The sequence below is a fragment of the Caretta caretta genome, chromosome 9 (assembly GCF_965140235.1).
Source record: "Caretta caretta isolate rCarCar2 chromosome 9, rCarCar1.hap1, whole genome shotgun sequence".
In the NCBI taxonomy this organism is placed as follows: domain Eukaryota; kingdom Metazoa; phylum Chordata; order Testudines; family Cheloniidae; genus Caretta; species Caretta caretta.
Genome location: NC_134214.1, coordinates 84,339,443 through 84,355,259, shown reverse-complemented (window position 1 = coordinate 84,355,259; position 15,817 = coordinate 84,339,443). Strand labels below are relative to the sequence as shown.

At 42.7% G+C, this 15,817-nt stretch overlaps 1 protein-coding gene across 2 annotated transcripts in view; it reads right to left on the bottom strand.

Annotated features, from left to right (window-relative positions):
* The window catches only part of CAPN6 (calpain 6), a 79,781-nt gene that overhangs the window by 26,415 nt on the left and 37,549 nt on the right, over positions 1 to 15,817 (bottom strand). For both annotated transcript variants that reach the window (XM_048864883.2, XM_048864884.2), the window contains exons 3-7: positions 8,618 to 8,749; positions 7,709 to 7,917; positions 6,642 to 6,834; positions 2,667 to 2,860; positions 512 to 589 (exon numbers count right to left, since the gene is read on the bottom strand). In XM_048864883.2, coding sequence (XP_048720840.1) covers positions 512 to 589; positions 2,667 to 2,860; positions 6,642 to 6,834; positions 7,709 to 7,917; positions 8,618 to 8,749 — 806 coding nt within the window. The remainder of the gene's footprint in view (positions 1 to 511; positions 590 to 2,666; positions 2,861 to 6,641; positions 6,835 to 7,708; positions 7,918 to 8,617; positions 8,750 to 15,817) is intronic.

The following is a 15,817-nucleotide window of genomic DNA, read 5'->3' as shown; positions in this document are numbered from 1 at the left end:
TGTCTGGAATACAGAGTCCCAAGTCGGGGAAACAATGACTAGGATCAAAATTAGTTAATTACATCTTTATTTATAGGGACCTCACTTCTACAGTGATGGGTGAATTGGAAATCCATGAGGTAGATACTGTACCAGGCAGATAGTTTTAGATGCAGTTTGGGAGAGTGCCTGATATTTGATAGTTTGCCATGCACAAATCAATTTAGGAAGAAGGGGATTTTCCTAAATACTGAAGGAGCATGGATCTGAGGTGCCTGTAATGTAAGTACTCATTCAGGCCGAGGTATTTGGTTCTATTGCTTCTTTCGCACGCTTTCCATCCCCACCCTCTGAGAATCTGAAGCAACACCAGTTGCTAATGTCCAATGTCAGTAGCTGCAGGACAGTCCCAGGCCCTCATGCATTCAGAGAAATTATCCTTGAGGGAGGTACAACACCAGGACGAATAATAACTGTTGACTTAGACAGCTCCAGTGGAGGTTCCCCAAGCAACAGAGATATTTTTACTCACCAGAACTCGCCATCATTTTGAACTGTGAGTCCCAAGCTCTTACGCTCTGAGTCGCTCACTTTCTTCCATTCTTCAGACCTGGAAGTAAAAAAGTGCTTTAATACGTGAAATTAAATCTTCTCACTTGGGAAAAAAAAGTCCCTTTATTGTCCCCTCATATTCAAATACTGTCTGAGCACTGACAAGATGGATCATATATAGGAAAGTTTTGTTGCCTTACACAGAGGCATTTATTAAACCATCACTGACACATGGTTAAAGACAAAATATTAAACACAGTTACAGCAGCACTTGATTTACTTCACTTGAGAGCCTCTCCCTCAGTATAGCTGAACCATTGGCTTGGAAGGTCAGATTTGGATGAAATTTCCACATGAGAATGACTTTATTCCCCAAGGACCCTCAAAATGTACATGAACTGCTCTGGAAACACAGCCTGAATTTCCTCCTGAGCTATTTATCATGCTCTTCACTTGGACGGGAAGGCATTATATAAGGGGTGGCTACACGGACATTTCGTTTGTGGCAAGCTGGGGTGTGACCAACCCCACATCAGCGTGCCGCTGTCTTAACTGTTCATGCATACTCTGCTGATTTACGTTAACAGTCTGCTAGTGCACTTTGATTTAGTCCTGTTTCCAAGAGGGCTAGATGAAAGTGCGCTAACAAACTGTTAACACCTAGTCCTCTTCGAACCAGGCCTAGATCAAAGCAGATTGGTGAACTGTTAATGTGCATCAGCAGGGTGCACAAACAGCTAGTTTCACATCCCATCTTGCTGCAGTCTAATTGTTCATGTGGACAAGCCCTAAGGGCAAATCTGCTCTACAAATGTACATCAGCCCAGCTGCACCAATGCAGCTGTGCCACTGTAGCACGTCTGGTGAAGACACTCTAAGCCGACAGTACAGAGCTCTCTTGTTGGCTTAATAACGCCACCTCTGCAAGAGGCGGTAGCTATGTCGGCGGGAGACGCTCTCCCTCTGACATAGCGCGGTCTACACAGGGTGTTAAGGTCGGTATAACTATGTCACGTAGGGGTGTGGATTTTTCAATGGGCCAGCCCCACAGATCTTGCTCATGCCAAACTCTATCGAAGTTAATGGAGTTTTGCCGGAGAAAGGGCTGAGAGTACACTTCAGAATCTGGCCCTCTATCTCTAGTATAAATCAAGACAACTTGTTTCTCTTTGCATCTGGCCAGCTCAGCACTTTGTTTGAACGGGGATAAAGCACCGACTGAAAGTAACAGCCTCTTTGTCAGATAAAAGAGGAAAGACAGGGAAGTTGGTACACTGTTATTAAGGAGCATCATATTATTAAGTGTTGAAAGCATTGACTAAATGCCCTAGAAATGGCCAACTGAAATGTAATGTATTATTTCTTTCTTTTAATGTTTAAGGCCTTGGGTCATGGAACAAACCCAGCAGAACCAGTCACTCTGCTCCTCCTTAACTCTCTGGAAGGGTTTCTGCAGAACTCATGACCCATGTGATGATCCATTACAAAGTCATTTAAGAAATAATACAATTTGCACTTTGATGGCACATTTCGTCAGCGCCTCAAGATAGCCTAAGAGGGAGCATTTTTCAGATGGGAAAGTGAGCCACAGAAAGGCTCAGTGGCTTGCCAGGATCATGCAGGGGGTCTGTGACACAGATGAGAACAGACCTCCCGTCCTTGACTCATCATCCTTATACTTTAACCACAGACTATGCCGCTTGCCAAAAGAATGCTGCAAGAGGCATGCTGCAGTCCAGAAGGTAAAGTAAGCCACATCTCCCTCATTGCAGCAGGATGTGGTGTTCCATTTGTTCGTAGGCTGCTACGCTTGGGAAGAGATGACAGAACACTCCCAACGTCAAAGAGGCTCTTGTCTTGTGGAATGCCATAGCATTTCACAGAGACACAAGTTGGGTGAGGTGGTATCTTTTATTGGACCAGCTTCTGTTTGTGGAAGGGACAAGCTTCCAAGCTTCACAGAACTCTTCATCGGGTCGGGGAAGGAAACTCGAAAACTACTTACCTTGTCTCTTGTATCCTGGGACAAACACTGCAAACAACATTGTGTTTCTTAGCATTTAATCACACATCTAACTTCCAGCAGCCACAAATGACAGCTGAATTATTGGAACACAGAAGCCCCCAACACGTACTGGTCACTCCATGCACCGTTCCACTCCTTCTTTCCCCACGGATTCCTCATTCTGATCATGAAGAGCTTTTCTGACTTAAAAGAGAACAGGAGCCTCTCTCCGAGGCGCACCTTCTGAACTGCCGTCACCGAGTAGGCATGGCCTATGATCAGACCCATATCCGTCTCCACCTCGGTGTCATTGGGGGATGAAGTCTGCAGCACACAGAAAAAATCCCACAAGGAACTAATATGAACTTCAAAATCAATAAGGGCACCTAGCACATACACAGTCAAGAGGTTTATTTTTTTACATACCACTGTAGGTTCCCTTGTAGAAATACAGTAACAGAGGAATTGCCATAATGGATCAAAGTCAACATCCCTCTAGACCAGTATCAGGCAGCCTAAGGATCCAGGGGACTAGAACCCTGGTCTGGGGAGGCTGGGGCAGCTGATGTTCTCACATCATTACCAGGAGGCCATACAAAGTGAAATCCAGGGTGTACTGTGGAGATTAGGCACCGCAGCATGTACTGCCCAAGGAGTTCAGAGAGACAGCACGCTGTGGCCTTCTGATTGGCCCATGCTCACTATTTAACCTTGGAGGGTGGCCCAGGGAGCTGTTTGGGCAACCATGCAGGCTTCTGGCTTGCTATGATGCCAGACCTCAGCTTGTTTATTGGTCTCCAGTCTCTGACCCCAGCCAGACCCCGACTCTTGCCTAGTAACTACCTCGACTCTGAACCTGGTCTGACTCTTACCCTGGTTCTCACCCATTGATCCCAGTTCTAGTGATTACGCTGGTCCCTGTGTGCTGACTACTGCCGTGTGACAGTCGGTGCATCTCTTGTGTATGCTGATGCTATCAGATTAGTTTCCTCTGGGGACCTTAACTCAGATTTGAACCCAGGTCTCCAGATGTGACAGGTTGGTAGCGTGTTACCCTGGTGTCCTGCCTGGCCTGATCAGCTACTGATCTAAGATGCAGTGAGCTGTAGCTCACGAAAGCTTATGCTCAAATAAATCTGTTAGTCTCTAAGGTGCCACAAGTACTCCTTGTCTTTTTGCGAATACAGACTAACACGGCTGCTACTCTGAATCCTGATCTAAGAATGCTTGACAAATGCTTCTCCTGCACTTGGATTTCTATCTGTTTTATGCAGATGGGGCTGATACAAAGCCCATTGAAACCCATGGAAAAGAGATTCCCATTTAATAAATGGGTCTTGGATCAGGCCCTTATATTGTTTTTCTTTCACGTTGGGCCAGATCCTGCAGGGCTTACATACTCTCTACACAACCAACACTCCCCTTGGAGCAGCAGGAATGAGTTGTTAGGGTTTGGCTCTTTGCATTTCTCAGTTCTCTTCATGGAACAGAATGACCAAAATCAAATCTCAGCGACAATACAAGCCTTGGTTCTGGTGGGAAGAGAGGGATGGACTACAGCACTGATAGTGATGTGTGACCATGCCAGACATTCTTACCCATTTCAAATCAGCTGGAAGATTTGAACAGCTTGGTATATAAATTAGTAAAAAAAGAAGCAACAGAGAAACTTCTCACCACATCTAACTATCAGATCAGGTCTGACTGATGCGCTTGAAATTGCAGGACTAATGCCAAGACCACAGTATATTTCAGCGACAACAGCTCACAAAGAATCAGTTCATATGTTATATTGAGAGCCACTGACATTTCCCAGGGCTTCCCCCCCCAACACTTTCTTTCATTTGTACTCTTCACAAATAAGAGCACAAGTTTCCATGACAGCAAAGGAGTCCTGCTTGTTAAACTGTAGCGCCAGAAGAATCTCCATTAGTGACTGCACTCTTCTTTTCAGCAGGATGGCACCTGGCTTTTTCACTTTCTATTTAAGGTTGTTGTTTTTTTTCTTTTAAATAAGAAATTTAAACTGCCTTCCATTTGAACTGCCAAATGTACAAGCCCTGGGATGTTCTGTAAACAAAGGAGCATGTTGGGTCACTTCTAAATTGGGATGTAAGCCACTTAAGTATTAAATATTCTGCAGTTAGCAAGCACTGTGGTGTGTATAACACACTTATCGGGGCCGAGAGGTAAAATGCTAGTGAGGCAGTTTCATACACCAGGATAAATCAATAAATATAGTGCCTGCATAACAAGGTTGAGAAGCATTTGTGTTTTATTTGATTAATTCAAAGGGCAGAAATAGAACTTCAGGGGAGAATGGAAAGCACTAGCAAGTGCTTAATTTTATTCCAGCCACCTAAACTTTTACCTTTTCCCCAAGCTATTGTTATTAAATAAACAGCCTCAGCATTTTTTAGTGATAATTTCAATCACCCCCTTGGTATTTCTGTCCACTGCCATCACATTAAAGCAGGATGCCAGCCTAAGGCTTTGGGGGAAGTTAGTGATAGAGCTTGTCAGACTTTTTTTTTAATGTTGAGTTTCTGTCAAAAAAACAAAACAAAACACCCCGACTCCCAAAATATTTGGATACTGAAGTGCAGCTGCAGTGCCTCATGGGAGTTGTAGTTTGGGAGCCTCATGCGCTCATTCTCCATTCTATAGGCTGGTAGTCCCATCAGGGAGCCATCTCCCAGACACCATGCTCTCCCCTCTTGGTGAAGGGAGACAGTGCATTGAAACAGTGGATGCCGAGTCGTAGTTAGAGCAATGACCTCCACACTTAGTTGACCTGCTTTGCAATCATGGGGGATCTTTCGATTACCACCAACTTTCTTGCTGCAGAAGTGGGGCAGAGCTGATTGTTCTGGGATCGGCACACAAGTGCCAATGTTAATACACTCATATTTTCAAGGAACAATTTCCAAACAAAGCAGGTAGTTGGGAACTCATATTGCAGACTGTAAGTACTAACCAGTTAATCACCACAGTACTTCTAGGGGGGAGGTAAGTGGTATAATTTCCATTTTGCAAAGAGGGAAACGAAGCTGAGAGGTTAAGTGACTTGACTAAGTCCATAGATGTTAGCCTTGACATTTATAGGTCTCCAGAATTGAAAGGAGAGAGCAGTGCAGCCAGGAGCTTCATAGAACCTTAACTCTGCCCTGTTTGATCTTATGGAATTATCCCCTCTCCCTTTCACATCCTTCCCCGGGGCTCCTGTCCAGAAAATAAGTAAACTCAGTTTCTAAATAATTTTAAAATAAATTCACAGAAAATCCAAAAATGCATGGTGAGCAGTTTGTTTTCCCTTCACTTGTGATGTCATCTTCATTTAAGGTGGGATTTTCAATGGCTTTCAGCATTGGTCTAACCCTGCTTCCACTGAAGTCAATGGGAGCTTTAGCATGGGCTTTTGGGGAGCAGAGGTAGGCCAGTGACTAGCACTTTTCACAACCCTGCTGGTAGCTCCTTGGGGCAGGGAGAATGTCTCTTTGCTCTCTTGTAAAGCATCCAGCCCACTTTGGGTGCTATGTAAATATGTATAGGATAGTCTTAGACTGCAAGTATTCACAGTGGTTTTTATTTCACCAGAAGCTTTAGTGAGAAACATAAAGCCCACGTTCCTGCTCTGAACAGCTGGATGAGCTCACCACTTCCACTCAGCTCCGGTACTATATTGACACAAAGATGGCCCTGTCACCACCAGCAGGAAGAAGAATTAGCAGCTCAGTGCTTGGAAAAGTGATTCTGTAAACAGGTTTCAGCAAGAAGTTAAATGTCTTAAGGGGACATGGTGCCAGCCTCCTTGGTTGGAAGTGAGTATACTCTAAATTTGTTCATCTCTGCTCAAGTTACAAATTGGGTACCTTTCTCCATTCAGAAAGGTCAATGGCGGGGCACGTGACTGTGGTTTCCTGAATTATAGCCGGTGGCTTAGGGAATTGTTCTTGGCTGACAGCATTGCCAAGTCATTAGCTTTCTACAAACCACCTTTTCAAAATCCAAATTAAGGATATGCTGAATATATTTATGTTAAGATCATTTTTCCAGGCAAGAAAAATCAGAATAAATCATTGTATATCAAAGTCTGCACACATACCGTGATGGAACAGCTGATTAACCCGCCTCTTTTATATACTTTCAGCAAGTCTTCAAACAGCTTCATTTGCTCAGAAATATTTTCACAATATTTGCCCTTTACCAGGTCAATGGATTCTGCCACTGCTCCAGTGAAATCGATAATTGCATCTGCAGCAGTGCCTCCATCCAGGGCTTCATAAGACTCAGCCAGCCTAGAGGTAAGATGGAACAAATTGACTCATTTTCTGGCTGTTAAAACCAAGCCAAATCGGATTATTTCTGTGTAATATTTGAGACCACCAAGAAAAAGGATCACAAGTTTGTCTGAACAGCAGGGAACTGGGAAGAAAGCTTTGTTACACTGCTATGCAATAGACCTGAGAGCATCCCTAAGATTCCTGGTCTCTGAACTGCTAGCTTTAGATGTAATGAAGGGGAAACATGATTTTTGTAAGAAGCATGGGAAGGAGATCACTGCCTTAGGAGCACCTCCTGGCTAGAGCTGGTCAGAATATTTTTGTTACAACGATTTTCTGTGTGAAAATGCTGTTTTGATTTTCCCCCCAAATTGGATCAATTTCAACAAAAAATGTGGATTTTTTAAAAATGTTGCCATGTCCAATTTTCAAGTTTTCAGAATAAAAAGGTTTGATTTTTCATTTAAAGGAACTTTTCATTTCAAAATGTAAAAAAAAAAAAAAAAAAAAAAGATCAAAATGAAACATTTTGAATTTATTAAAATGAAATGTTTTGACCCTGAAATAATTTTTCCAGAATTTTGTTTTGCAAAAAAAATACAAAATTGAAATGTTGGTTTTTTGTCCAGAATTGGGATGATTTTTTAAGTTTGAAATGTTTCACAATAATGAGAAGTCTGATTTTGACCAGCTCTGCTCTTGGGAATGGTTTAACGAAGGGTCCTGGAGGCAGTCTCAAAGCTACATATTCTCCAAGAGCAGCAGTAATTGGGAAGTAACCTGGGGAAATATGATAGGGGTGAGAGAGGAAATCAGTAGCATCTGAAATGATAAGGTGGATTTTTATGTGTAGCTGAAATCACTTAAAGGACATTCAGCTAATTCATACTTTGCATAAGCTTTCTCCAGTAGTGCGCTCCAGAATTCATTCTCCATGTTGGAATGGCAGTAGATCAGCTCCCCATTAATTGTTGGCAATCTGTCATCTATGACCACGTCGGTCCACTGTCCAAAATACCAGAACTGGAAGTGAAAAATCCCAGCATATTTCTGGGGTCTCTTTGAATCCCATTCTTGTTCCTTAAAGTTTGGAATCACCTGAGAAATGAAGAAAAGCACAGTTCACCAAACACAACAAATGAGACCTAATCAGGGGGTGGCTTGCTCTGGTTCCTTGGCAGATACCACAAAGGGCATGGCTTTGGCAGCCCCATCAGCCTCTGAAGATCTTAAACTGAAATCACTGAAAATTGCACCCACCTACACCAGTAGTGAATTTGGTCCCAAAGTACCTAAAGTTGCATTTGGTGCAATCCATGCGGAGAATGAAAACATATCTTGAGGGAGGCTACATGGCACTGGGGTGATATTTGCAGTGACTGATAGAAGCATCACGGTGCAGGTGGTCCCTGTTTCTGCAACATCCTCTGCCTGATACCAATGAGGGTATGGGGGAAATCAGCTCAGTAGAGAGTTGCTTTCTTGTCCTCCAGGCAAGACACATAATAACAAGCCGTGGGAGCAGCAACTGGTGAGGCAGACGGCATATAAAAATGAGCAGCTAATGAAAATTTGAACCTCAAGTGCCTGCTACTCCCCAGCTGTATATTCTTCCTGAAGGGAAGGGAGAGGAGGTTTGGATCATGGGTTACACTAAATTAACACTGACAGGAAGGAAAATGAGCAGGTTTTGTATGGACAGTGATTTTGGATGCAGGACACCTTGGCTCAGGGCACTCAGCTCTCCTTCGGGGACAGGCTTTATGATGTCAAGCACCAAGCATATTGGGTCACATACCTTTTGCCAGAGATTCTCCCGAAGAGCCAAGCAGGAGCAAGCTGCCACAAACCAGCAGTTCCCGAGCTTCCCTTGGTGCAAGTCATGGGCACTGATTCCATTCACAAACAGGTGTGGGTCTTCACAGAGCTCCTTACAGAACAAAAGAGAAGTTACTGGTACACTTGGGAGCAAAAGTATTTAAGAGCCCAGTGGGGAGTTAGAAACGGAACTGGCAGAACTAAGGGCTGGTCTACACAGGCACATTCAGGAAAGCTAAGGTGAATCAGTGAAAGGTGCGACATTAATGCACATTAAACCTGCATGTGGATGATCTGATTTAAGAGCAAAACGGCTTAGTTTGCTGTAGCATGGAGGAGGATTAAGCTACCGTACACTAAGCCCATTTTAGTCCTGAACGAGAGCATCCACGTGAGGGTTCAATGTGCTTTACCTTATGTGCATTAACTTCACACCTTTCATTGATTCACCTTAACTTTCCAGAGTCTCCCATGTAGACTACCCCTGAGTCGCATTGAAATTGCAGGAGCAGGCTGGAGAGAAACAATTTTAGTTCTCCATGGTTCCAAAGTACCCTCTAGCAGGAGCGCATTAGCATTAACGGGCAGCAGTCGCAACATGGCTGCTTGTGAAAGCTGTGCCTTATACAAAGGAACCTTTTCAGGGATGACACATACATCGTAATTGCAGCCAAGAGTTGAATGGAGCAGTTCTCAGTTGCACACCACAGCCACACTTCTCTGATGGCCCCAACCAGTTTACAGCATTTAAACTTTTATTTTATTTGTTTATGTTCAAACTTGGAAGCTTAAAGTTAGGCACTGAAATCCATAGGGAGGGATGGGTCTTGCAGAAGGATCAGCGTGGGAGGGCCCCTGTGCCATGCAAGTCCAATTCCTAGTTCCATTCACCTAAATAAGCGGCTTGATTTTCATAAGTACTGAGCAGCTGCAGTTCTCCCTGAAGTCAAAGAGGAGTACAGGTACTCTGCCTCTCTGAATGTCAGGACACCCAGTTACGTGCCTAAATATAGGTTTAATTGCCTAATTTAGGCACCCATATTTGAACATTTTTGCCGGAGTTTCTAGCTTTTCATACAGTATGAATGGATGTACAGAATGATGGAGGGTAACATCTGACAGTGCATTTTGAGGAAAGACATGAATGAGAGGGGAGTGATCACTCGGCACCCAGGAGCAGGGAACTTGCTACAAAGACAAGGTTGGGAGAAAGAAAAGAAGGGAGGGGTAGGCTTGGGTGGAGTGAAGGGGTCAAAAGAGGAAGTGGCAGGAAATGACTGCCCCTCACACCGGAATGCTATCATCCTACTGCCTCTGTCAAGGGCCTTCATCATGACTGATACCTCAGGGTTTGAACCGGGGACCTCCAGAGGTGAAAACATGAGCCTTGTTGTCCACATTGGCTTTAATTTACCTCCCCCAGAGGTTTTCCAAAGTTATTTAGGCACCAAACTGCCAATGAAATTAATGGGCACCTAAGAGCCTTTGAGGACTTAGCCCGATGGCTCTAAGCATGCAGCTGCAAGTGTTCAACAAGCCCAGGGGGCTGAAGGAACAGAGCTTTTTGAGAGTGCTGGCTTTGTTAGCATTACTGACCACTCATCTCGCACGCCTCAGAAAAGTAGCTCTTCTGAACTCATACAGCATCGACACGCGGTGCTCAGTTATTGGTGTCTATGCAACTCCAGCCCCATGTTCCCAGAGATAACACAGCTAGCAGCACCTTGGAAGTTTGGTGTGCTTGGTAACCTGGAATTCACATTTCAGTACCCGCTGAACTGCATTCTAGAGACCGCAAGAGAAGTGGGGGGCAGAGAGGGATGGCAGTAAGAGTGGGAATGGTGGCATGACGGGGCAGAGGTGGTGGCAGGGACGAGTGTGGGAGATGGAGCGGGTAGCGGTGGAGGGAGGGATTCTTTTTAAAAAAGGGTATTGGGTTTGGGTTTTTTACCCCAATACTATTTTAATCATTTAACAGCATTTCTTGGGAGAATTGTTGAGCATTGGGAGACACAGGCAACTGATCATTATTCAGTGCTCTACTCTTCTGTCAGTAATTCTTACACGTAGACTTCATGAATTAAAAATTTTACAAGAAACTTTGAGTAAGAGAAAGTACATGGAAAATCTGGTATTGCTGGTGTCAGCTAGGCACAGATTACTTACCTGCACGATTGACAGATTCATTATGTTTAGCTGGAATGTACAAGAGCTTTTAACACAGGAAATGAGGGCAGGAACTTCAGCTTCTTGCTATGATTTAGACCACCTGAAGATCTGGCCTTTTCTTTGCAATGGTGGTAAACATTCCAAACCCAATGAGGGTAAATCTCTAGATTATCTTTTGCTGGACTTTTAAGTAACACGGGCAGTAATATTTTCTAGTTTGTTTTTCCTGTTGAAATGTTGTCATTGGCATAATTAATATGGGGTGGATTTGTTCTCAGGAACAAAGTAGTCCAAACATTTTTGTTGTTGTTTCTTTAGGAAGCCAAGAAAACATATTTTTGAAAGAAATTAAGCACACCCATATTTGACATGTCCAAACAGAAAATTAATCTTATTTGTTCTCCTTGCCAAAAATAGCCATATTAAACTATTGAGGGGATTGTTACATAAACGTTTGTCAAGTGTCTCATATACGCTTATGTACAGTCCCAAAGCAGCTTGTGTCAAAATGCCAAGCATGTGGATATGATTAGAGGGAACTGACCACTATGACCGAAAGTAAACACTGGGCTGAAGAGTTGATTGGCACTGCTTCCTTGTTTCTATTGCAGCTGCATAATTTTTTTTAAGATCCTGCTTGACGCATTTTTACCTACTAAAATATTTAGCATGTCTGAAATATTTGAAGCTAAACAACTAGTAAAAGCAAATGATGTGATGTATATTTTCCTTATTATTAATCACAGACATTGGAATAGCACCCAAGACCATAGTATCTGGGTTTAGATGAGGCAAACAAAAAACTCCTACGTGTTTGTTTAATTCCAAACATATACTGTTTCCTTTTTTTCACTGTTTTTGCAGTGTATCAGGAGGAATTGATAGTGTAGGAAACCATTGCGCCATCTAATCCAGATTTCCTTTGAGAGAGTCAGATCTCTATATTGCAACTATCATGATTATCAGGCTTTTGATAATGCTGTTTCTTAGGGCTCCCAGGGGCCTCTTCTGATCCCATACCTGTTATTTAGGTGCAAATCCACTGAAATCAGTGGAAATACTCTGGTATAAAACTGGAGGGGGTGAGAACAGAATCTGGGCCCAAATATTTGCAGGAAACCCTCTTTTATATATGATGCTCTGTTTGTCCCTTATTGTTCTTCTCAGTCAATTTGTAACCTCATTACTATAAATAATACAAAAAGAAAATATTTGGGTATTTTGCTTGTATGTTCAGAGAGTTCAGCCTTAGAAAGCTCAGTTCTCCCAGTAGTTCTTCAGTTACACATATCTGCATTATGTGTAGAATTATAATTGCCACCTGTATGGAGTCTGCATGGAGTCTGAAAAGGAGGCAAGAGGTTATAGCTGCTTGAGATGCCCCTGAAAATAATGATGTCCCTATTTTCATACAAGACTTTTATTCAGGTAATTCGATTCTGCTTGTGCCATTTCCCATTCTTATAACCCTGAGTGATATATCTGTAATTTAATGTCACTCGCACACTGATACTGTGAGAAAGAAAGTGGCTCACTGAACCCCTTTGTCCTACTTTAATTGGTATGGCCCTTTCTGAAAGCTGGCGAGCTGTGAAACAGTGAAGATAATAAATGAACTGGCTAATAAGCAAGTTCACCGAATACTGAGAAGGTCAATATGGTAGAGCTCATTACTGTACCTGACACATAACACAAACTACAATTTTAGCTGGTATATATTATAGATTTTCTTCTGCTTGGAATCGACAGGCTGTAGGCTGGGACTTCACAAGCTGCTGGGAAAGGGTTTGAGTGGTGGGTGAATTGGATTTATGTGGATTGGGTTTTTTTTTTCCCTGAAGAAAACATTTCTTGAGAAATCCCAGATATAACTGGTAAAAGGTCAGAGATTTACTAGTTTCAATCTGAGTCATCAAATGGTTTGTACATCTCTCTGTAATGGAATTCTTTATAGACGATGAAGGACTGATATTACTTGTGGCGAAAATCACAATAGAGAATTAGACACTATTGGGAGACTAATTCCAGTCTAGAAGGTTGTTTGCAAAATGTGTAATTAATTGTGAATGGGCAGGTAGAAGAGACAATCTGTTATCCTCTGGCAGTGGTTCGGGTGGTTCACACTATTAGAAGTAATGGACTTTAGAGGAGCTTAGCTTAAGTAAAGGGCTCCATTTACCTGTAAAAATGTTTCTTGGTCTAAACATTACCAGCAGCCATAAAGTAACATTATGACCTTGGCATTAGTTGGGGAGAACAAGCTTAGTTAGTCTTAATAATCATGTGCAATAGGTCTTGCTATTAGCTTGTAATTGCCGTTAGAATGTAAAACAACTAGTGAGTTACAGGAAAGGGTAGTGTGCTCCGATGGACCTTCATTCGGGATATAGGACCCAGTCATAATCTCACTCACCCCTGTGTAAATCAGGAAGTAACTACTGAAATCAGTGGTGTTTCCCCAGTGTAAATAAGCGAGATCAGGATCTAGTTCTCAGTCTGCTGTTTATACACTGGCCAGTTTCTATCCTCCCTTCACCCCTGCCCCCACAATCCATACCTGGAGTGAAGCATAGCTCATTACTTTTAAAAACAGAAACCCAACTAAATGTATGCAAGCTAATCCAAGGGGAAGAAGAACATGCCAGTTTTGTGCGTTGTTGATCATACCTCTGGCACTGCACTTTAGGAGCCTGTATTATTTGGAGATTAAGCAACACTTTTTTTTTTCTCTCCTCTAAATCACTCTGCAAAGTTAAATGCATCACAAACATTTTTATATAAATCTTTTTTGTTTTTATTTTTGGGGCTAACAATGACTAAAGCCACATAAGGCCCACCAGCCTGAGCATCACACAGGCTCCACAACACACATTTCGGGGGGGGTTCGAAGTCAGTGTTTAGAGGGAAAAAAAGATACTGTGAAATGTGGTATGGTTTTTTGTCTGGCACCATTTTCCTCCTGATCCTTAGAGCTCTGGTGCAGTTCTCATCGAGAGTGCTGTCATTTGCTGGAAATATTACAGCTGATTTTCTGAAAGGCTGACCTCCCATTGAACCTCACCAATAAGCAATGAGGTAGTTATGGTTCTGGGAACCTTCTGCCATGTAGACCTGGAAAAAGACCAGTGAGATTCTCTAGCCTCCAGCCCCCTTCTAGAAAGATACTATATTCTAGACCCCTGGCCCCAAGCACTGTGCTACTTACATTATTTTAGGCCACAGTGATTTGGATCATTACTGTGAAATATTGTGATAGGTCAAGGATTCATTTTAGATAAAGGCTGCCTTTATGAGGAGTAAAGTACTGACTTGCTGTGGCCTTTAGTTCTTTCTGTCTTCTTCCTTCAGAGGAAGAAAGTTTTCTATTATATGTATTACAATTTCTCTTATGTTTCTGGTGGACTGACACATAAAGATGGTACTCTTAGTGTGCTAGCTATTTGTCCATTAGAACCTTGTCAACTAATTTTCAGACCACCAGCAATGACTTGCCAGGTATCCATCCCAATATCCTTCAATCAAGAAAGGAGATACAACCATGACCTAGTGAACTGCAATCAATCTACAGTAGGGCTGGTCAAAAAATTTCTACAGAATAGTTTTTTGATGGAAAATTGTGTTTTTGACAAAATGATATTTTTCACGGAAAGTGGTTGTTTTGCACCCAAAAATTTAGACTTTTTGTTGAAAAACTGAACACCTGAAAACTTCTAGCCAAAACCAAAAAAAAGATTTTTGTGTGGAAATAGTGCCTCATGGGAGTTGTAGTTCAGGTCCTCATGCCCCCATTCTCCTCTATCGGCCAGGTTCCCCAGCCAGATTATATCTCCCACATGTATCATGGCCAGGGCCTCTCATGATAGACCACTGTGGCTCAGCAAGAGTGGGAGACCTTTGTATATCATGGGAGATGTAGCCAGGCTATGGAAGAGAATACAGGCATGAGGAATCCAAACTACAACTCCCACGAGTCACCATGACACAATTTTCAAATCAAAATGTTCTGTTTTAAACCGGAAGTTTTGGACCCACAATTCTTGGGTTTTGGAAGAATATTTTCAACTTTTAATTTTTGGACAAAAAGTTAACATTTTCCCACATTAAAACAGACCATTTTCTGACCGGCTCTCATCCAAAATATTCTCTTCTAAAATGTTGTTTCTATGGGGTTTTGGAAGGGTATTGCTCTGTCAAAAAGCAAGTATCATCTTGGACACTACACAGTTTTGGGGGCTTGATGGATGATGGAGCCCTTATTCAGCCTGGTGAACACTTATAACGCAAGCAGTGAAATCAATTGGACTCTTTGTGAATAACTTCTCACCAACAGAAATAAAGAGGTTCACCTTCTGATCCTGGGTAGTTAATGAATTAATACATTATGGCATATATGATTTCAATGCACTGATTAAATAGCAGAATCTTTGAAGATGAAAATGCCATGCAGAAAATTTTGATGCCTTATCACAGGGATCGGCAACCTTTGGCACTCGGCCTGCCAGGGTAAGCACCCTGGCAGGCTGAGCCAGTTTGTTTACCTGCCTCATCTGTTGGTTCGGCCAATTGCAGATCCCACTGGCCGCGGTTCGCTGCTCCAGGCCAATGGGAGCTGCGATCAGCCAAACCTGCAGACGCAGCAGGTAAACAACCCGGTCTGGCCCACCACAGGGCTTACCCTGGTGGGTCGCGGGCCAAAGGTTGGTGATCCCTGATCTAGCAGTTATGGATTATACTGCTTTCTGAAAACATGCTTTTCGAACAAATTCTTGGACTGGTTTCATAAGATGGGAGAAAAACAAACAAAGAAACAAATAAAAAAAGTGGAAGTCGTCTTGCACAATTCTTCATAACAGTGAGATATTCAACATCATCCTAGTATGGAATAAATAATTCCCAGGTTTAGCTGTGTGAACTCTTGTCTCATTGGCTGAGGAATTAGCTGTTCTACCCTTATGTCAATAAGCACCATATGGCCTATGGGCTTGGTTTCTCCAGGTTTTGTCCAGTCTGA